This window comes from Mauremys reevesii, linkage group 3 (assembly GCF_016161935.1).
Source record: "Mauremys reevesii isolate NIE-2019 linkage group 3, ASM1616193v1, whole genome shotgun sequence".
In the NCBI taxonomy this organism is placed as follows: Eukaryota; Metazoa; Chordata; order Testudines; family Geoemydidae; genus Mauremys; species Mauremys reevesii.
The window spans coordinates 101,926,713-101,950,005 of record NC_052625.1 but is presented as its reverse complement, the minus strand read 5'-3'; the positions used below and the strand labels follow the sequence as shown (position 1 = coordinate 101,950,005).

Here is a 23,293-nt window from a genome sequence, read left to right as displayed (position 1 = left end):
CAAGGTCCTGAGTGGGTGAAACAGAGCAGAGTAAAAATCAAAAGTTAATATCTATGAAAATACTTGGAGACCCTTCTGATAATACTTTTTTTTTTCAGAAGAGGAATTTATATTAGAAAATGAAGAGCACTAAACACTGCTCAGTTAGAACCTGATTCAAAGTCCATTGAAGTCAATGGGATTCTTTCAAGCCCTACCATAAAATTTACTAGATAAAGTCAATAGAACTACTCATGTGGGTGAAAGATAAGCATGAGCAAAGGCCTATGCAGGGTAGGGGTTTAAATCTGGAGTAACTCCAGATATATGCTAATGAAACAACAGAATTTGGCCCTTACTACACATTTAACTTGTACATAGTTCTCTTCTTGACTGAAGGCCCCTTACAATTTTATTTTCATTATTATTTTAATAGAGTATATAATACAAAATACAGTTACCTTTTCCATAACTGGTGTTCGAGATGTGTTGCTCATGTCTATTCCACAATAGGTGTGTGCGCTTGCCACGTGCACCCGTGCTGGAAGTTTTTCCCCTAGCAGTACTTAGCCTGACCACCTAGCTTCCTCAGGAGCCAGACCTACCCCCAAATATATATGTTATCCCCCTCCCCAAAAGGGGGGTGTAAATGGAAAGGGAGCTCACAGCAGCATTTCCAAAGCTGATTTCCACTCAGAAATCCAATAGCACCCTCGGGAGCATTTTGCTGGGAATGACTGCTCCTCATTTCCATTCATCTACCTCTGACTCTTGGTTCACTTCCTTTGGACCTATAGAATCCAGGCCCTGCAATGTTTGAGAGCGTGCTTTCACAGCTCCCAAGGAAGACAGAGCTTACAACTGAGTCAGTAGTAATCTCTCCCAAATCTTTAATGTGCTTCACCCACTTTTTACTGAGTTAGGCTCAATTTGTGGCTACCTAAATAAACGGGAGAATTGGGCCTTTTTTGTTTTCCAGCCCAACCCACCCATTTCCCAGAACTACATGCAGAAGGGCCACACCCTGGCAGAGTGGCTTGTTTTTATTAGTGTAAATATACAATTAAATGATTATGATCACTAATTAGAAAAAAAAAGAATTGTTAAGATGTTTACGTTAAAACACAACAGCAAAACTGAGAAGAGAAGCTTACAAGAAAAAAAATATTATGCTTCTTTTTTTCCACGTTAGGCATGTGGTTCTTGAGACCAAAGCAGTTAAGCTAGTAAGATATTGATCCCTTCTGAATTACCTGCCATTCAGATAAAATAGAAAAATATCATTAACCTAAGCTGCTTTTACAAAAATCAAAGAGTTTGTAATGCTAGCAGCTAGAGCTTGAGATATGGAGTCAAGACACTAGATTCTAGTCCTGGATCTGACTATGTGGTCTTAGGTAAATCACGCAGGGCAAAGTTTTCGTAAGTGCCTAAGTCCCACTGACTTTCAATAGGACTTAGTGCTTAAGTCACTTTTGAAAATGGAAAGCAAGAGCTTAAGTCACTTTAGATACTTAAGATTTAAGTATTTAGGTTCTATTTGAAGATTTAATCCATAACCATTTTATTCCTCAGTTTATCCATCTGTAAAGTGGGGATACCTATTATACTTCCTCACAGCTTAGAGATTCTCAGAAGGAGGTTGCCACATAAGAGCATAACATTATTTTAGACTGGCAAGGCAATATAACAGCAATTTTAAGCAACATTTATTTTAATTCTTACTTTGTTTGCCCAATACGATGCACTCTGCCAATGGCCTGAAGTTCATGTGCAGGATTCAAAATGGGCTCCACTAGCAGAACATGAGTTGCCTCAATTATGTTTAATCCATTGGAACCAGTATGAAGGGGTAGCAACAAAATATTGATCTTGGGATCATATTTAAATGCTGAGAGGTTCTCCTAGAAGATAAACACCATATTAGCATTTCAGTGGCAGCTGTTCCTGAATAAGGAGTATAGGGTAGGTACAACAATCAGGATTCAGACACCCCACGGTGAAGAATAAGAAATTGAATCAACTAATTGTATACAATATTATTGTACTATAAAAGTGTGAGTAAGGTCTTTTAGGAAAGCTGGTGACTTTCTGGTCATTAATATTACTGAGTGTTGTATGTACACTTAGTGTGTAAAGTGTTAGGTATGTATGCTTGGAATATGTTCCTAAAACATGGTCAGACTAAGTAATCCTAGTAGAACAGATAAATAAGTTTGTCCTGGACAAAGCAATGTACATTTTGCCAGTCTGCCGGGGTCAAGCTTTGTAATCTAGAGACAGTGAAAATATATTTGCATCTAAGGTAAATAAAGTTAGCAAACCAACAGAAAGAGGATGAAGACGACAGCATGGCATCTGCACATCAGTGGGAGAGTACCTCTGTCTGGGGTGTTCACCTCAAAAGAAACACATTTCAAAGGTTTACTAGACTATAAGAAGGACAGAAAATCCCTTAGTTACCCCTCACTTAGGGGACAAAGGGATCAGCACCCACTAATTCTGTGAACAGCGGATCCTCCTGCCCAAAGGGGTGGAGATGGTGGTAGCCTGATGTAAGAAAGCTGCTTAGGCAAAGATTATAACTTGCTAAAGTTAGTTTTAGTCACTAAAAAGCATGTTGTTTTGTTTGTAACCATACCTGTCTCTTTCTCTGGCTTAGTACCACTTACATCTATGTTCTTTAATAAACATACTCTCAGTTGTACTATAAACCATCTCAGTGCTGTGTATTAAGGTAAAAAGTATGCCTTCAGCTGGGCTATCAGGCTGGTGTGTGTGTATGCTGTCTCTTTGGAGACAGTGGATTTAGTAATTTCTGTGAGTATCTAGTGAGAGGGACTGGACACTACAGAGGCACATCTCTGGGTTCACTGAATGTTTCCTGCAAGACAAGGTTTAGACAGGGCTGGTGCAAGGATGTTTCGCGCCCTAGGCGAAATTTCCACCTTGCGCCCCACCCCTGCCCTGAGGCGCCCCCCCTCCCCCACGGCGCTCCCCCCCTGCCCTGAGGTGCCCCCCTTGTGGCAGCTCCCCACCCTCCGCCCTGAGGCACCCCTCCCCGCCCTAGCTCACCCCCTGCTCCAAGCACGAGCACCCCGAGCATGCCATTGCTGCTTCACTTCTCCCGCCTCCCAGGCTTGCGGCGCCTAAGCTGATTGGCATCGCAAGCCTGGGAGGTGGGAGAAGTGAAGCACCTCACCCCTGCCACACCTCCTCCCCGAGCACACCGTGGCTGCTTCATTTCTCCCACCTCCCAGGCTTGTGGCGCCAATCAGCTTAGGCGCTGCAAGCCTGGGAGGTGGGAGAAGTGAAGCAGCCACGGCATGCTCGGGGAGGAGGCGGGGCGGGGGTGAGCTGGGGCGGGGAGTTCCCTTGCATGCGGCCCCCCCCCCCTGACTTGCTGCAGGCGGCCCTCCCCGCGCTCCCCTGCCCCAGCTCCCTCCGCCTAAATGCCGGCAGTGACCGGGGAGGCCGAAGATCCGGCTGCTGCGGTTGCTGCCGAAGAAAATGGTGCCCCCCCAAATCCCAGTGCCCTAGGCGACCACCTAGGTTGCCTAAATGGTTGCACTGGCCCTGGGTTTAGATTGGCAGAGTCTCAAAGAGTTTGCTGGAGAGGCGGACAGACTGGTGTGGCAAGGAGGTGACATACTATTTAAGCTCCAGCAAAACTTTCTCTTGCTGAGGCAAAGGGGTAAAACTTCCAGGTTTCCTGAAGAGAATGTCACAATCAGGTGGGGTTTTTTTTTTCGTCGTCTTTTTTTTTAAATTAAAAGAGAATTTAGTAATTGACAGCCCTGAACACAGAAGTCTTCTTTTATCCAAAGGACAAATGAGCAGCAGCAGTGCAAGAATCCCAAAGAACACCGTGGCCAATCTGTCTCATCCCCTTCATCCATACAATTATTTTTTTTAAATGATAGTTTATGGCTTATTTTTGTTTTTGATAGTTTTTTTTAATTATTATGATTTTAGAGTTCATTAGCTCAGAGATCATATGCTCTGCCTTGATCAGTTCTATTATTCTCATTCCATTTTCCCAAAGGAGATGCAAGGTAAAAGGGTCAAATGAATTTCTGCTGATTATTCCCCCACCAACCCCTCCTGCAAAAAATGACTTGCAGCAAAATCAGCTTTCTGTACCTGAAATTTACTAATTCCGTTAATCTGAGCAAACACCATGTTGTTATCATCTAGAGCTTTTGAAATTATGTCCAAAACATCTTGCCACTAGAAAAAACACAATATAAAAGCAAGTCAGTATTACAAATAGCACTGACAACAATAGAACATGAAAATATGGCAGGACTGTAATATCTTAACCTTACCAATAAATAACCCAAGAGACTGCAGTTATAAAATGAACCTCTTATGATACGCATTAAATTAACATTAAATAAATTTTTGGGTTTTTTTGTGTGTTTTTTCTCTCCAAGAATATATTTTAAAAATTGTCTTAATATTAAAGATACAAAGTGGCAAACAGTCCAGCATTCAAAGTGGGCAAACAGAATCTAGAGGAGAGAAAACTAGTGCAAAGAAATAAAGACAAGTTTGAGCAGAAGAGATTTGCAACAATGAAATGTAGTTTAAAAATTTATGAAAAATACTTGGACAGTGTCTTTTCTATCTAGTTAAAATACACATAGAACTGATAATACGTCTGCATATGAATTTTCAATGTTTGCCCTTTGAACATCGTAAAATGGGGGATAATGATACTGATCTCCCTTGAAAAGTGCTTTGAGATCTACTGAAGAAAAGTGCTATATAAGAGCTAGTTATTATTATACAATACTTTCCATCTATTAACCATTAGCAGTATCAACAATGTCCCAATGACATGAAGAATCCTTCACAATTCTCAAAGAACCAAGTGGATATTGAAAACTACTTACATAGTTTAGTAGCTAAACTGAATTTTGGAAACAGATATTGGCATCTAAGAATTTGTAGAACACAAAGTAACCTTTAAGGTAGAAACTGCTGATAAATACCGTTGAGAAAACTAAAGATTTAGCCCCTGGATCTTTAAACTGGATTTTCTTCAGAGTCCGAACCACAGCTTCCACTTTGGTGGAGTGACTTCCCTTTGGAAAGGGGAAAGAAAAAACACCAGCATACAGTAGGATGAAGCAAAACTGAAGGAAACAAAACCACACATGCACATTATATTCTGATCTTTCTATTAGCATCTCTTATAGTGCGGTCTGTCTTATATATCTCAAAAGGGATCAGCAAATCTCTCTTACCCTGGTACATTTTTTTTTGGATAGGTCTTATAAAATTATACCTTTGGAACTTTGGAAGTACTTACCATGGTTTGCTCTTAGACCATACTCTTCTCAGGGCAGAGAAAAAAAAGGTTATTTAACACAGGGTTCCACCTATTATTTGTTTTATTTATTTTGATTTATGTTAACGAGGGGCGTCTTATCCAAAGCTCCTTGGTGCTTTTAACAGACATTTAAAGAACAATCACAACAAAAGATCAGTAGAAAACGTAACCAACAAGCAATTAAAAATCTGAGATAAACAGTACTCACAAATCCTGGCTCTCATTTAACTCTAACAGATAGGCTTTCCCAAATGTTGTAAATGTCAACAGACTCCGGCTATTTTGGATCAAGTGGAAGGGATAGAAATCTGAAGTCCAGGGCTATTATGGAGAGCACCCTGCCAGCAAGTTCCCCCTTCATTTAAAGAAGAGATCTCCAGCTTCAGTGCTTTGATGATTATAATTGAAGAAATATGGCATAGGAAGAGATGTGTGTCAGGTAGGCATGTCACAAGCATCAAACTCAATACATGAAACTCCATCTGAAAACCAATAACTAAGCAATGAACTGTCTTGGGTCAGCTTTAAAAACCAAAAATAGTTTGAGTGGCTACATAAGACAAGCACATGGCTAGTGAACTAGGATTGGAATTGCATGTGCACAGATGTGAACTGACATAAAGGGCTGAATTCTCTGGTCACTAAGACTACTTTGATTGCATAAGTTCCTCTTCCACCTCCTATGCCAGCTGTCTCCCCTTAGTGTAAGGGGATGGAGGGGAATTCCAGGAGCAGAACACAATTAAGTTCTTCTGTGTTTGATCCTCCACTGGTGTAAGGTCTCAGAGTGAACTTCATAAGAACTTACAGGAGTATGCTTTATTAAGGCCAGATCCACCAAAGCACTTGAGCATGACAATAGCAGTTCTACTGAAGTGAGGTGAAGGAAGAATTATGGTGGCATTCCATCCCCCTTTGACTCCAATGTATACAATTTTGCTCTGTAGGCCATTCCAAAAGATGGCATCACCAGACCGAAGAGGAAAGTATACAGGGGAAGGTATGGAAGATAGAACAGATTTTGGCCCTAAAACACTATAAAAGTCTGATTAATGAATGATTCTCTATAGGTAAACTACAATTGGACATCTCAGAGAGTTCAATGTAGCTGAGAGCATTCTCAGTATCAAATGACAAAATAAAGCCTGGTTATCAGCAAAATCACCTTCTCTGATTTATTTCTTTTTCTCTTTTTTTTTAAATTCAGAAATTACAATTTTTAACCACATTATCTAAAATGTGACCATCATAATTAATGAGGAAAACTAGGTGCCAAGACTTGCAACTAAGTGCATCTTTCTCCTTCTTCAGAACAAAGGAGTTAACAGTCTTTGACATTTTCTGTAGGAAGATAAGGAAACTTTTGACAGAGCTAGAATGATTAATTAATAAACAAAAAGGTCAGCAAAATGGAGTATTTTTGATCAACTTCAGTCTGGAGATAATGCAGCATTTTCTCTTTATATTGGAAATGTCAGACAACAACTTCTTGTGTACTGTACAGGAGGCATATAAACTAATTTTAGTCATCACAAAGTTAAGTTTCACTACAATAGATGGGAGTCTATTGCAGAATCAGTGATCCACAGTGGTTTATGGCAGGGGTTCTCAAACTTTTTTTTTTCTGCCCCCCGCCTCCCCCCCATGAAAATATTTCAGGCTGTGATCACCCTCCCTCCCAAAGAGTGATGACTCCTCCCGCATACCATAAGAGTTTTCAGCACCACCACCTATGAAGGATCTTCAAAATCCACATTAACATCCTCTCTCTTACATTACCTCTTGGCAAATTTAGGTCACCAGTAAGACTTTATATTCCTGAATCCTGCTTCTGTTGCATCCCCCACTCAGTTGTGGCACTAATATTTATTGCCTTTTGCGCCATAAAAATGACTAATTTGTAGTGTCCTCAAACTATTATTATAATACCCAGACACTTTAAAAAGAATTAGCAAATAGAAATCAGTTTGCTACACCTCAAACCAGGACCATGGCAAAATACCAAGTCCCATGACTGCAACAAAACTAGTATTTTCTCATGGAATTTTTATTGAAATTACAGAACTACATTTTAGCTATGACCGCAGCTCCACATATCACTGCCAAAAGTTGAAATATGGTTAAATGCACAGAAGAAAGTGAAGGAGGGCACTTAAAATATATACATATGTAACATTTTTACCCTCTATTGTAAGTTACTAAAATTTGCTCCTTTAACTATTTCAGCCCTACTTGATTTCATCACAAGTGTAATTCACTGGGGTGAAATATATTAAATAGCAATATTTGTAAAACACTGAGATTCTTAGGGCTTGGCTACACTCGAAACTCCAAAGTGCTGCCGTGGGAGCGCTCCCGCGGCAGCGCTTTGAAGTGCGAGTGTGGTCGCGGCGCCAGCACTGGGAGAGAGCTCTCCCAGTGCTGCAGGTACTCCACCTCCCCGAGGGGATTAGCTTAGACCGCTGGGAGCCGCGCTCCCAGCGCTGGGGCACTGTTTACACTGGTGCTTTACAGCGCTGTAACTTGCTGCGCTCAGGGGGGTGTTTTTTCACACCCCTGAGCGAGAAAGTTGCAGCGCTGTAAAGTGCCAGTGTAGCCAAGGCCTCAGATCAAAAGCGAAGTATATTATTTTACCATGTGTATTACAAATATATAAGTTACATCTTTATTGACCTAATGGACATTTTACATTTGTCATGGTGAGACTTGTAACTGTAAAGCTGAATACTAAAAAAACCTATTTTTACCTTTAGCTATGCAAACTAAGAACAATCCAGGAAAAAGTACACACTAAGTGTGTACTGTAATGCAAATCCCGTCTACCTACTCTATCTACCTTCCATTCATTCAATTTTATCTACACAAATTACAGTGTTCTCAATACAGAAGAGTACACTACTATGTTCTATTTCTTGCTCATTCTTCATTTTGTTCTCTATGCCATTTACTTGTTTGCATATGGGCTCTGTTTGCCTGGCAATCAGAAAATATATTTCCTTAATTATGAATACTGTGTTGCAGTAATTTCACCTAGTGTTTTTTAAAAGATATTTTATTACTTAAAAGTGCTTATACGTCTATACTTTTGCATGCTGTAGTTGTCTCAGCCAGGCAAGTATTGTTTTATTTTTGTCTACACCTGTTTTCTGAATGCTGATTTGCACATGGTTGGCTGTGCTATACTGACAGGTCAAATTTAGTGCAGTTTTGCTGCTTGTAGTATTGGTGGGGAAGTGAGTCTAGTCTAAGTGAGTGCCTGGAGCAAGCACTGGGCTGCTCAAGCATTCATATGTCACAAGTAGCTATGTGAATGCTTGAGAAACTCTGTATAAAAGCTAGAGCTGTCAAGGGTTTCCGTATGCAGTGTCAGCTTCTTTGCCGCTATTTTCTATAATGATTTCAGTGCTATGTCCTGGGTACAGGAGTGAATGACTCTTGGTGCCAACACCTTTGCTATTGATATGTACCTGGCAGAGATCTACAATCCTGTTTCCAGAAGTGGGAGTAGACTGTTCAGAAGATGTATATCTAAAAAAAAAAGAGTTGGAGGCTGGGGGGGTGGGCTGGATGATACCCATGGCGGCTCTATGGCAACAGCCGGCCAATGGTACCCACCCTTTGTTAGGGAAGCTGAGATTGGTTAATTTTGTAAGTGCTGGGATGGAGTTGCAGAGGGATGGGGTGGTTTCCCAAATGAAACTAGACTTCTTTCTGCTCTGGTCTCCACACTGCTGCAAGACACAATTTCTCTCTCTCTCGTCTTCCAGATTATATTAGCTACATGCAGAATCTGTTTCTTGTTGCTCTGTATCAAGTTATTGGCTGCCCTAGGGGTTAGGGCAGGGTGCTGCAGGCATCTCTAGACTTGGAAGTGACTGTATGGGCACTTACAATTTCATGGTACAATTAGTTTGTCTTTGAATCAAAGGACTGCAGCTTTGGGCAGTACCTTGTCTTGGATGCATGGGTTACGTTCCCCGGGGAAGCTGATGGAGGGAGGAATAAAATAAATAGGGGAGCACAATTGGTATGACCCTACAGAGGTTGGGAGTTGGAGTGATGCCCCTTTTCTGAGAACTGGGCACCAGCAAATCTTCCTAGAAGGGGCTGGATTTGCCTGGAGGTCCAGGTAATTATGCCAGGTGTTGCCTCAACAGTTAGCAGTTGCCTCATCAGCACAATACTTTGGACTTAATCAGGCTTTGGTATGATGCAAACTTGGCTGGCCAAGGAAATGTTACGCTCTGGACTAGAGAATCAAAAAAAGGGAGGTGTCTATGAGAGTTTTCTCCTCTTTTCGCTGCTTTCAGGAGATATTTTCAGTTATAGGTTTAATAAAGCTACAGCCACATGGCCAAAAGATAACTGTTGCCACCATCCATTCACAAGCTGAAAAAGATTATAAGCACTCTGCCATTCAGAACTACTACTTGTACAAGAAATACTTAAAAACGTAGAATTTCTCAAGAATGTAGACCAATGTAGCTTAGTCAACAGCACCACAGTTAGTTGTACTGTGGAAATAACTAACAAAATAACAGTGGGTAAGTGGACCATTTCCCCTTTTTGTACAGTGTTTATGCAGATGTGCTACAGAACTGCTTCATACCATTTCACTTTACAGAAATCACACATTTACACTATAGAGAGCCTTATAATTAGGAAGCTCTTTCTTCACACACAACATCAAACACTGACACATGAATTAAAAGCAAATCTACCAAATTCAATCTTTGCAACAGGAAAACTGCCCAAAGAAAATATATTCATTTAACTGAAAGTTCAAAGTGTTTATATACCCAGCTGGAGTACCCATGTGATTTTATTACTGTATTGGTCCTCCTTCATTCCATCCTCATACCTCTCTTTGGTAACATAATTTGTCATGATGTACAAAATTAGAGTCCTGTGACTACTCAGGCAGTGAGTAACTCACTTGTGTAAGTGTCTGCAGTTTCAAGGTCTTATATAGTCTTCAGGACAGGGACGATATTTTCCAGATTCTCGACTGATCAGCAGCATTAAAAAGGAAGACAAAAACCTTCACCGAACAGTACCACAGAGATTTTGTAAATTACCACCACCAAATACTTTGAAATTTGGTAATTTTTACACCTAAAAAAGCAGTTTTTGCTGCTTCATTCTTCTCTGTGGCTCCACTCTTTCCACAGCTCCTACTTACTTTCTGCTTTCTGTCAGTTTTTGCAAACTCATTCTCCTGCTGATTTGAGTGTATGGCACATCTGTGACACCTAAAAGGAGTGAATGGAGCAGCAAGAGAATTGAAACTATGAATACAGTACAAAATATCCCAGTCCCTTTGCTGCTCCAGTTTTTTTAATCATTCTGCTCTAAAAACAATCAAGTTAAAAGGTACACCATCAACTTGGAAAAAAAATACATGTGTAAACACAACCCCGCCGTACCCTGCCCCCCCAACACAGACACACAGAAGAAACTGTGGTTCACATTTTATGTAAAAATAAATACCAAATGAGGTTGATTTTTAGTGCCAAAAATAAGTCAGCATTTCCCCCCAGGAGATGTACCATAGATACTATGTATTCTTGGCTTACAATCTGGCCATTTGTTATCCTATTGCCCAGCAACACATCTTGCATTTGTTTACATTCAAGTTTAACTAGAGTTAAATGATAGCCATTTAACTTGCGTTAGCTTACATGTCTGACAAGAGTAATCCACAAATATCTGTATTCTATTGTGGAATATCCAGACTAGCATATATAAATATGTTAACTGACTATCACTTAACCCGTGTTAAAAAATCCCTAGTGTGAGCATATCCCTTGATCAGATGGCAGACTAAGAATAGCTAGCACTTTCCACAAAGAGTGAAAAACTTTCTAGGATCCCCCTAATGACCTTCCCTCTATAGAGTGTGCCACGTGTAATTGACTTGACAAAACAGAAGAAAGACACTGACTAGAGAAAGTTATGAGAAATGGGACAATCACAGAGACAAATGTAAATATAGGACTGGTCCTAAATTTTCACATATGGATCGGTGAACTACCAACATTTATCATGGTACTTACAGGACCATTATGCAATACAAAAATATTGTTCATTGTTGACCATTTTTTAAAAAAAGGAATAGAGGGGGAACAGCTGTATTTTTAAAAAAAGCTTGCTTGCTTTTGCAGCACATGTACTAAAATTGGAATGATACAAAGAAGATATTACCAGGGCTCAATGCAAGAATGACATGCAAATACATGCAGTGTTTCATATTTTAGCTGAACCAAAAGGTTATAGGCTTGATGTAGGAATCCTTCAGTGAAATTCTATGGCCTGAATTATGTGGGACATCAGACTAGATGATATTAATGGTCCCTTCTGGCCTTAAAATATATGAATCTATGAATGAGATCCCCATGATATTGCCTTACACTGTTCAAGATGGAATGACATTTACCCTCTCCTTCCAAAACTCCTGGGTAAATACTGTAAATATGGAAAAATATTGTTTAAAAAAAACCTCTACAAACAGAAAACCCAAACAACTAACACTCCCAAAGAACAATCTACCTACTCCCCCTGGTGCCAAGTCAGGCCAATTACTTCCAGCTCTGTATTCACTATTTGATTTAGGCTTAGGGCAGGGATCTCAAATTCAAATCACCACGAGGGCCACATGAGGACTAGTACATTGGCCCGAGGGCTGCATCACTGAACCTTTTTCATACGATACAAAAGTATAGTCAAAAATGAAAAAAAATGAAAAGTAATATAGTATGCTATTAAAAGTCAATGTATTAACTTTTTAAAAATTGTAATGTGAAGAGAGGTTTTAATAAAACAAACACCTGTAACTATTCCAGTGGTCAATAACACTGATGATGATCTGTACTAACAGTCTATCAACATAGCTGTAATGGCAGGAACTTTTTAAAGTAACTATTCATACAAAATACGTTGCCACTTTTAACAAACATTCTTCCCAACTACTCACAGCAAAGAATCATACATGCTGAACTTCATACTTCAGACTGCTTGTCTAGTCCATGAGGCCTCGCCCCACCTCTTCCCACCCCTTCCCCGCCCCCATTCCAATCCCTTCCCCAAAGTCCCTGCTCCAAATCCGCCCCCTCACAGCCTCTATTCCAACTCCTTTCCCAAATCCTCACCCCAGTCCTACCTCTTCTCCACCTCCTCCCCTGAGCGCACCCCGTCACTGCTCCTCCCTCCTGGAAAGTCCTAAGTGCCGCCACACAGCTGTTTGGTGGTGGGCAGCACTGGGAGATAGGCAGAGGAGTGGGGATGTGGTGCGCTCACTGGGGGGCGGGGGGGGGGAGGAAGCTTGGCTGCCGGTGGAGTTGGCGCCTATGCCGGGCTGCAGGAAATAACTCCATGGACTGCGTGTTTGAAACTCCTGGCTTAGGGTATGCCACACTGAAGGTTAATTTCCAGCTCATGCAGACATTTGCCTGCTAGCTTTTATCAAGGTAGTGTGAAATAGCAGTGTAGTCACAGTGGTGTGATGGGGAAGCTGCTCGAATCTATATCCAGGGTCTCTGACATGCCTGTACTCGGGGCAGCTAGCTCATCCTGCTCCCTGTGCCACTGCAGCTACCATGATGTTTTTAGTGTGTTAATTCAATCAAAGCTATTGCATGTATGAATACCTGGTCTGGGAATTACACCGCTAGCTCCAGGGTAGACGTATCCTTTATTTCCTCAGTGAAATCATTGCCAAACGACCAGACTCTCTATCACTGTATTTTAAATCCAGGCTCCTCATCCATGTTTTTTCCAACCACCATAAGTTATCAGTTTTGTTTTCTTTTTAAACTAGAATTTTATAAAACTACCATTGTAAAACAAAAATGAATATATTTCTGGCCCAGCAGCCTAGGGATCCCAAAACATTACTTAAAATCTAAAAAATAACCCCTCTCCAAACAAACTCTCTGTCACCAGGAAGAGACAAAAATGGCAAAGAAGGAACACACCGTAATAGGAAGATTTCTCCAAAAGCCTTCAATACAGCTGCACAAGGACTCAGATGGACAATCTCAAGGAAAAGATGGTACAGAAAGGAACCCTGGACTATTGGGACAAAGAACCAGCCAGTTTCAACTGCCTTAACAGGTCACACAACTCAGTAATTACTTTGATGGTAAACTCTTCAGGGCAGGGAATGTCTTTTTGTTGTGTGTTTGTGCCTATCACAACGGGATGCGAATCTATGATTAGGGCTTCTAGGCGCTACTGCAATACAAATAATTAATAGGATTTTGGCTCCTATGTACCTAAATCCTTTTTGAAAGTAAGTCTTAGGTGATGTAACTCTGAGCACAGCAACACCTAATAGCTTTAAAAATCTGAGGCTGAGAGCTTTGTACACTCAGTATCCCTGAATCAAACCCACTGACTAATCAGCAAGCAAAGTAGATGGAGGAGCGATGGATCTGCAGACTCCATCTTTTCACCACGGAGAAAGAAAGCAGCCACACGCTGGAAACAATGTTAGGAAGAAACTGAAAGGCGAGTTTTACATGAATCCACTCTAGAATTAAATAAACAAACAGCTGAACCATATAATAAGACTGACAAATGCTTACTAGCAGGCATAATGCATACTACTGGGAGTAGTTTCCTCAACAGTATTGACTGCCTACAGTGTTCTACAGTTGATGTTGTATATGTTAATCTTCATTGAGCAATGCTTTAAAAAAAGAGAAAGGAAAAAACAACTTCTTATCCTTTAAAACCACTAGAGTCTGAACAGCAGCTAATCTTTCATGGCTATTCATAAAGTCCATAAACCTAAATCTGTACCACTCAGAGGTGCGGAAACCAGATTCAGGAACAAAATTCAGATCTCTGGTAAATCAAGATCTAGCTGTTTGGTTACAAACCGGTTAAAAATAAAGATGCAACAAGTTTTTCCTAAGAAAGTGCTACTCATCTGAGTAAAGGCCTCCCTTCATTCCCCCCCACCCCCAAAAAAATACGAGAGCTACAGGAGGTAGCTACAAAAAGCCAATCATTCACCCATCTTCCAAGCAGGTTGTCCACAGCCCCTTATATGTTTATGTGTCTATTTTACAGGAGATGAGATGTTACGAAAACCCTCATTAAAGCACAATAAAGGCTGTTTCCATTTAGGTTCTGGCCTTCAGATTTTATTTTCATATGAAAGACAACTATTTATCTAGTTTTAAAAACAATTATAGTTTTGTAACTCATTTCTAACAGACTTCAGTCAGACATTTAAAAACATCCTTCCAAAACATCTGATCTTTGATGCCATCACATGTGGCACATCTGTTCTTTAACCTAAAAATGTAACTAACATGGATTTTGTGTTTAGGAAAAATTAAAATGTTTACTTCATAGTTAGCTTCCAGTTGTCTAAGTTTTTGAGAAGAGAATAAAAGTGAAGACCATATTATCAAAAAGGTGCATGCAAATCACACCCAGCTGGAATGTGAAAAAATCCTACATGCTTATGAACAAACACCACTTGTGAACACACATTTTGGGTGTGCATGCCAAAATCGAGCATGCACACGCTCTGTTGCATACTAAGTGTGCATCTCTAAACAGATGGGCCAAGATATGCTACATATGGCAAATTACCTTCACAGGAATATCATCCTCCTGGTTTGCAGTCTCTGCAGTGAAGACGTAGGATATTTCTTTATGAGAAGTTGTCTGCCTGCAGATGGCACATTTAATCGAACTTCTGCGGGTGCCAACACTGTACTGCTCTATAATAATAGCTATGCACTCATTACAGAAGCAATGTCCACATGTCAGAACTGCCCACTAGATAGGGAAATATAAAAGGAACAACAATACAACATAAAACCACTTTCTTCTTCATATAAATGTGTGTGTGTGTGTGTGTGTGTGTATACACACACACACTTAACCAATATATATATATATGATTTTTTTCGTGTGTGTGTGTGTGTAGAGAGAGATTAAATTATTTAAAACATTTCCTTACCTTCATGAAAAATAACATTTTAGATTATTAAAATAGAAGAAATTCTAAAAAAATATTTTAAATTATTTATTAGAGTTGGTTGAAAAATTTTGATTTTTGAAGTTTTTCAACAGAAAGGGATAATTTTGTGAAAATTTCCAACCAACTGTACTATTTATGCTGTTTACTATTTGCATATCTCTCAGTATAAAAAATAAAATTAGACAAGTCAGTTTTACTTTTTTTTAAATCATTGCCTAGCCAATTTTTTATTTTTGGATTTAATGCACTGGAACCAGGTTGCAAACATCACAGAAAGAATATTTGTTAAATAACTGTTTGTAAATCTATAGACTATTTCTATTGGCCTTCAGTTTTGTAAAAGCTTTGTTTTTATAAATCCAGTTAAGAGCAAAAGTCACAATCCTTACTCCAAAACTCATGAAACAATTTTTTTTTGTATATCATTACTAAGTTATGTGTAATGGCACCCCTTTATTTATAAAGAAAGAAGATGGTGAACTGGGGTTCTGAACTTTTTTTTTTTTTTAAGTGTGTGAACTGTAAGATAATAGAGCATTCTTCTAGGGGAATCTGGAGGGAATCCACAATTCTGCAGAATAGTTCTTGGAACTGTTTAAAAGTAATCTGCCAAGGTTGGAGGTGGTGTCATGATCAGGGGAGGATGAGAAGTGGGCTGGTGGTGTAACTTCTTCCTCCGTTTCTTCCTTCTACTCCTCTAGTAATTCTGGTTGAGAGTCAAGCGGTCTAGAGACTGATGAGGACAGGGTGTATGTGTCCCTCTCTCTGGTCTGCGGGCAGTTTGAGAACATGTGTCCTATTCGCAGCCCAAGGGTCCCAATAGGGCCAATGTGGGGGAAGTGGCATATGGGGTTGCATCCATAGAAGTCTGTACCAGAGACCTGTTTTACTTCTGGTCTCTGGGTATCAAGGACAAATAGATGATTCTGTGTGGCTGCCTTGATATGATGGTGGGGGGCGGGGATCAAGGGCAATGGAGTACTCCTCCTATTCCTCCTCGCTGGAGAAGGGCGGTGCAGTCCTTCGTGGTGAAGGAGAGCGGTGTTGTGTCTCTGGGGAAGAGGTATGAGCTGTGGGGAGCTTGGTACGGAGGAGCGGCAACTCTGAGGTGTCAGAGATAATCAGGTCTCTTGGGTATTTAAACTCCTGTGGTACTGGTAGGAGCATCATCGGTACTGGTGGTTGTGTGGAGATTGAGGGCATTTCCAGTGCTAAGGGTGGAGTAAATTCTCTGCAGAGGCCAGTAAATGGTGCCGAGAGTTGCGTCGGTGCCAAGGGCTTGCTCGGTGCCAAAGACTTGGCTGGTGCGAATGCACTCAAAGTCATTTTAGTTGAGGTGATCGGTATTTTGAAATCTTTGAACTGTCCTCCTCGGTTCCGAGCGACAGTGTTCCTGTATGCAGTCCTGCCCATTTTGGTCCTTGGATCTTGTGGTAGAGGTGGTACAAGAGGTGACCAGGCGGTTGTAGGAGCTAAGTCTCACCAAGGCTACCAACCTCGCAGGGGATGCCTTTCTTTGAAGTGGCTCCCTGGTGTAGGACCTCGGGGCCCACTTCTTCTCATCTGGACAGGAGAGCGTAGATTTTTTCTTAGTGGTGTGTGGCGAGTGGAGGGTCGGCTGATGACCATGCCAATGGTGACCGCCTCGGAGGAGAGGTATCAGGCCAGGGTCTGAGACTGGTTGCACTGAGCTTTCCATTAATAAAAGTTTTAGTCTCAGTTTATGGTCCTTTCTGCATTCAATTTGAGGCAGGTGCACTTTTGTGATATGTACCCCCTACCCAAGCAGTTTGTACACTGTGAGTGACTGTCGCTCATAGGGATGGCCTCACAACATGAGTGGCACCTCTTAAACCCGGGGGATCCGGGCATAACCCAGAGGAGGTAGAACTCCCTGGTAGGGAAGGGCATAAAAAAGGGAAACCTTCACTAATCTAAAGACTAACGGGGAGGAAAGAACAAAGGAAAAGAAAAATTTTAAGGGGGAAGAAAGAAATTGAATAAAATGGCTAAAAACTATAACGGAAACACTACTGTTCTAAAGGTACTACAGAGGTCTGAAGGGCTCTGCTCAGGATTCCGTCCCAGACCAAGGGTGGTCGAGAAGTAACTGAGGGCTGTTGGACCACAGTGCTATACAGATGCTGCTTACAGCGTGACATGGGAAGAAGCGCATGTGCAGTCCAACAGGCATTGCTATCAAAGATCTCTAATCCCGGGCATAGGGATTCTACTGCACCTACAGTGGAGCACCTATAGGGACGCTACTCGAAGAAGAACAGCTAGTATCCATTTCTTTAAAGTTGTTTATCCTCAGAAGAAAAAAATTAAATATATACTCAGCAACAGTAGATACAGAACACTATGTGACTAAGTACACAGTATATTAAGGAAGACAATCTACTTCTTGATTAGCATGTAAACTGACAAGAAGAATCTCTGACCTGCCAGAAAGCAGTGTTTATTACATTTATTTTATTTGATAAAAAAGAGAGACTGAAAGAAACAGCTAGAGAATTATGTATAATACAGTCAGCAATGGACAAGCTCCCCATACATCTCTGCCAATGCACCTCAATAGTGAGCTGACGCATGCCAACATCTATTGATTTTTATCATTCTGTGAACGGCAAGCTTCAGTGCTGAAATTCCAGTGAATTAACCAGTGTAATAATCTTGAGCTGAACTAAATTTAAGTTACTACAGTTCAGATATGGACAAAATTTGGCAATTTTGGATTTGGATAGACAATGATTTTTTAAAAAATGTCCATCCAGCTGTATAATTTGTTCTGGTGAATCTCTTAACTATATAATGTTTTGCTATATTAGAAACGTGGAGAGATACGATATTCAACCAAGTAAAATTGAAATGAAAGGAAAAACAAAAAAATATAATGTCACAAAATTGTACTGGAATCAAAATTCTGCCCTCTTATTCTTCTCTAATAACACAGTTTTGACTTCCAAAACAAGTTGACTGTATTTGAAAAGTCTCTCTCACATACATCTTTTACCACATGTTTAGTCTACCTCTCACCTAATACAGGGACCAAAAAGATACAGTACTAAATATTAACTCATCTGATCAAGATGATACGTTGGAAAAGTATTAATTTCCCAGTTTAAAGATACTGTTTGGTTAAACTCAGATTGCTGAAATCTAGTCTAAAAATGCTGAGAATTCTTAGCCTAGGTCTGCAAAAGTGAGAATCAATGCCTGGATGTTTTACCTGTTTTCCCAGTTGGCGGGCACAAATTGGGCAAGGTTCTGGATTAACTCCTCCAGTGGTTTTATCCTGAGACTATAAAGCATAAAAAAGCATAACAAAAAGTTAATTGAAAAACAAAATTGAGTTACTCTACATTTCAGATAATTAATTTGGCAACTCATCACAGTTCATTCTGACCTGATTTTAAAATTGCTTTTAAAGTTGCCAAAATGTCTTTAATAATTCTTAGAGAAATAAAGCAACTTCTTTTCCCCATGAATTACAAGAAGATAATCTGGTTTAGGTTGATTAAATGATAACACTGCTGTTTATGTCACTGTACTTTAAGTTGCACCTGCATTTCTACTAGAGTAATTTAGAAAATTTTAGTCAATGTTCCACTGACGACAGAATATTGTAGGAATTTTGCCCCACAACCTCCATTTTTAAACCAGCTTTAATTTCTATTATAAAAGCACTGTTAGACCAGCCAAAGATATCCTCAACAGACTAAACATTCAAACACCTTTAAAAGAATGTTTTCTTATATAATATTTAATGCAATGTTCTGTTGACACATTAGGAAGGAAGGGACACAGCAGAAAGGTCTTTGGTTTTTGAAAGTTTGAAATACGAATCTTTCTGATATTATAACCTGTTTTCAGTCTGCCTGGATATCTAGAATTTTTACCTTTTGTTTGTGCTAGTTTGCATTGTCCAAATTGTTCGGAAGGTCAGCTGGCAGAAATAGGCAGGGGAGAGTTGATAGAAAGCTATGTTTACACAAAAGCTAACCTGCATTAGGCAATCTTCTGTTTTAAAGACATTGTACAATTAACCCCAAGCATATTGGGTACAATTCTGACCCATCTTTATTAGAACACCTCCCCTCCATTAAGTAACTGATTTGTTTTGGTTGTTTAAAATAGGTTTCACTATATATATTATAAACATTTGGATATTCCCTGGGTATTCCAGTCTAAGGGTACATCTACACTACCTGCCGAATTGGCGGGTAGTGATTGATCTATCGGGGATCGATTTATTACGTCTAGTGTAGAGGTGATAAATCGATCCCTGATCGCTCTGCTGTCAACTCCTGTTCTCCACCACGGCGAGAGGCGGAAGCAGAGTTGACGGGAGAGTGGCAGCAGTCAACCCCGCGCTGTGAGGATGCGAGGTAAGTTGACCTAAGATACGCAACTTTAGCTACAAGAATAGTGTAGCTGAAGTCAGCGTATCTTAGGTTGATCCCCTCCAGTGTAGACCAGGCCTAAGATATACAGCCGTATGAACAAATTAGATAGCTTTGTAAAACTGTCATGCAAATTTACCAGCCCAGATATGAAATCTGCTAATCTGTTCATTATCATTATGACTGATGATAGTGGGGAAAAAAAACCCTAAAGATGTTTTACTCACCCATTTAAACTGGAAAATTTTACACCTACTTAACACACAATTTACACAATGTCTGATTTTTCAGAACTGCTATGCATCTGCAGCTCCCAATGATTTCAGTGACAACTGCTGGTGCTCAGCACCAATGAAAATCAGGCCATATACCTTTAAAGCAGACTAAAAATTATCTATGCAAAATAATCACATTTTTTAAAAGAGAATCTTTTACTTTGAGTTGCTGTACATGGTCCTGTTCTTTCCCTTATATATTTACATCTCCCCTTTTAATTACACCTTCATTTGCACTATTTAGAAAGCCCCAAATTGTTTTCTCAGCTCATCCACTCCAACATTCAAACAATGGACTCCGTAGCCAAAAATAAAATCAGCAGTAGTTAAAAGCCAAATTATAGTGATACTGAAAAAATTAGTTACATTAAATTATGAACAACACCCTCACACACACTTTTAAACTCTTCATGTATACTGAATGAGAGTCGGCTGGTAATCTCTGAAACAGTTAAATTTTAACTATAAAGTTTGTGCATCAAGTGTACAAAATCCCCCTATTTTTTCTACATACGTTTTCAAAGTTAAATCATAATCAAATCTATACCTGAATAATTTGATACGTAGAAAATGGAGAGCGAGGCATTACAAAAAGCTTTTAAGTAATTCATAACTACTCAGGTAAATGCACTAATTTTGGCTGTGCTAATAATAATAGACTAATAATGTAGAAGATGTAACTGAAAGCTTAAATACACTACCACAGCCATAGATTACCTGTTTATGGATTTTTATTAAGTGCCACTTACTTCAAATTCTGAAGTGTCCATAATGCAGCTGCTCACCCATTCAGACAACAAACCGCCATTTTTTTCCCCCCTAGATCACACACAGGAAGTCTCAGACATGAGACAATTTTTTTTTAAATCAGTTTTGAAAAAAATGTAAGTGTTTGTATGCAATAGACTGAGCCAAGTGGCATAATTTGGATTGTGATTAAGCTCCAGATTTCAACCTCCTCCAAAAGTCCTAGGGTGTTTGGGATCAGAGTTCCAGTTTAGACCCATCTGTAGCTTCAAGTTGTAAAAGCATAAAAAGAAAATAGAAGCAAATAGTAAGATGTAAGTGCCTAGAGATGATAGATGACTGTTTTCAAAAGTTGAAGCTGGCGGGACTACCCCAATATTTGAGAAAGTGTGTTTAACCATCAGACAGAGTAAAGCTTAGGGCACTATGGGTTTCTGAATGTTCCATAATACCTTGTGGTATGTGGGGGTCCCAAGAAGTGAAAGAGAAAGATGACACCTGGAAAGAGAGATTCACCACTAGGATAGCTAGCAAGAATGGGCAGAAGTCAGGGATTTGGAGCAATCAAATTTTTTAATTGCTCCACTCTGGCTCCGGGCAAAAACCTACTGGTCCATGCTCCAGTTCCGGGCTCCGCTCCAAAGCCCTGGCAGAGGTAGCTAGGAAATCAGTACCAGCAGACTGACTTATATACCTGCTGTGTTGGTAGAATAGGTTCCATCAACAAGACAAGGACCTATTGCTTAAATCAGCCTCTACCAGATGACTAGAGGATCTCTCATGTAACGTCGATTTTTCAAAAAGGCTAAAGAGGCTATACACACAATTACAGGCCAGTAAGCCTAACTTCAGTACCAGAAAAACTGGTTGAAACTAGAGTAAAGAACAAAATTATCAGACACACAGATAAACACCATATGCTGGGGGAAGAGTCAACACGGCTTTTGTAAAGGGGAAAAAATGCCTTACCAATCTATTAGAATTCTCTGAGGGGTGTCAACAAGAGAAAGTTACTCACCTTGCAGTAACTGAGGTTCTTCGAGATGTGTGTCCCTGTGGGTGCTCCACTCTAGGTGACGGTGCGTCCCGGCGCTGTTGATCGGAGATTTTCAGTAGCAGTGCCTGGTTGGGGCTCACGCACCCAGATGGTATCTCCCGTCTAGTTGGAATCTTCCTGAGTGCGTGCGCCCCACACCCTCCTCAGTTCCTTCTCTACCGTGGAGAGTCATCACAGTGCTCCAAAGTAGAGGGGAGGAGGGCAGGGAGTGGAGCACCCACAGGGACACACAACTCGAAGAAACAAAGTTAATTCAAGGTGAGTAACGTTCTCTTCTTAATAGAGTGCTGTCCCTGTGGGTGCTCCACTCTAGGTGAATGTGTAGCAGTACCCACTATGGCCGGTGGGACTTTGGAGATACGGCAGGGAGTACTGAAGATAGTACTGTATGACCTACTATTGTATTTGCCGTGGTGTCTTGCGTTAGAGCATAGTGTTTTGCAAACGTGTGTTCGGATGACCATGTAGCTGCTTTGCAGATATCAGGAATGGGAATGTTGTGTAAGAAGGCAATGGATGCCGACATGGCTCTAGTGGAATGAGTTCTAATGTCGTCGGGCGGCTGAAGGTTCTTTGCACGGTAACAGGATCTGATGCAGTCAGAGATCCACTTGGATAGATGTTGTTTATAGATAGCCGTCCCTTTCGATCTTTCGGTAATGGAAACAAAGACTCATGGCGACTTATGAAATGGTTTACTCCTGTCTAAATAAAAGGCGATTGCTCGCCTGAGGTTGAAAGTATGCAGGGTTGCCTCTTGCAGAGTCTTGTGAGGTTTGGAATAGTAAGTAGGTAAGTATATAGGTTGGTTGAGGTGGAAGGTCGATACCACGTTAGGAAGAAATTTAGGATGTGGTCTCAAAGTGACTTTGTCTTTGGAGAAGATTGTGTAGGGAGGGTGGGCCATCAGGGCGCTCATTTAACCAACTCTCCCTGCTGATGTTATGGCAACTAAGAAATGCACCTTCATGGACGTATGGAGATGAGCGGTAGCCAAGGCCTCAAATAGAGGTTTCATGAGAGCATGAAGAACGAGGTTAAGATTCCATGCAGCCGCTGTTGGGTAAATTTCAGGGTATAGATTTTTCAGGCCCGTTAGAAAGCGTTTTATGGTGGTGTGGGTAAAGAATGAATAACTGTCTAATAGGTCATGGAAGGTGGTAAGCGCCGTCAGGTGCACTTTGATGGAGCTGAGCGGAAGTCTGTCCTGTTTTAGATTCAGGAGGTAGTCTAGAATATTAGGGAGGGTCACGTTATTGGGTGCTAAGTGATTACGTGAGCACCAGAGGGCGAAACGCTTCTCCTTCTGCAGGTAGGTTACGAGTGGAGTCTCTCCTACTGTGTAGGAGGACATATTGGACTTGCTCCGAACAGGCTAGTTCATGGGTTTGGAACCATGAAAGAACCAGGCTGTGAGGTGGAGCTTTTGGAGCTGGGGGCGAAGGACCCGTCCGTTGTCCTGGGAAATGTGTTCTGGCCTGTTGGGGAGAG

The 23,293-nt window shown here is 40.6% G+C and overlaps 1 protein-coding gene and 1 non-coding gene across 4 annotated transcripts in view; one reads left to right on the top strand and one right to left on the bottom strand.

Annotated features, from left to right (window-relative positions):
• SHPRH (SNF2 histone linker PHD RING helicase) overlaps nucleotides 1-23,293 on the bottom strand; it is a 125,977-nt gene that overhangs the window by 7,072 nt on the left and 95,612 nt on the right. For all 3 annotated transcript variants that reach the window (XM_039532356.1, XM_039532358.1, XM_039532357.1), the window contains exons 24-28: nucleotides 18,550-18,621; nucleotides 14,924-15,112; nucleotides 4,977-5,069; nucleotides 4,123-4,209; nucleotides 1,705-1,883 (exon numbers count right to left, since the gene is read on the bottom strand). In XM_039532356.1, the coding sequence (XP_039388290.1) occupies nucleotides 1,705-1,883; nucleotides 4,123-4,209; nucleotides 4,977-5,069; nucleotides 14,924-15,112; nucleotides 18,550-18,621 (620 nt within the window). The remainder of the gene's footprint in view (nucleotides 1-1,704; nucleotides 1,884-4,122; nucleotides 4,210-4,976; nucleotides 5,070-14,923; nucleotides 15,113-18,549; nucleotides 18,622-23,293) is intronic.
• Nucleotides 11,470-11,573, top strand: LOC120402471. The gene has a single exon (XR_005597252.1). It is a non-coding gene; the product is annotated as a U6 spliceosomal RNA (small nuclear RNA).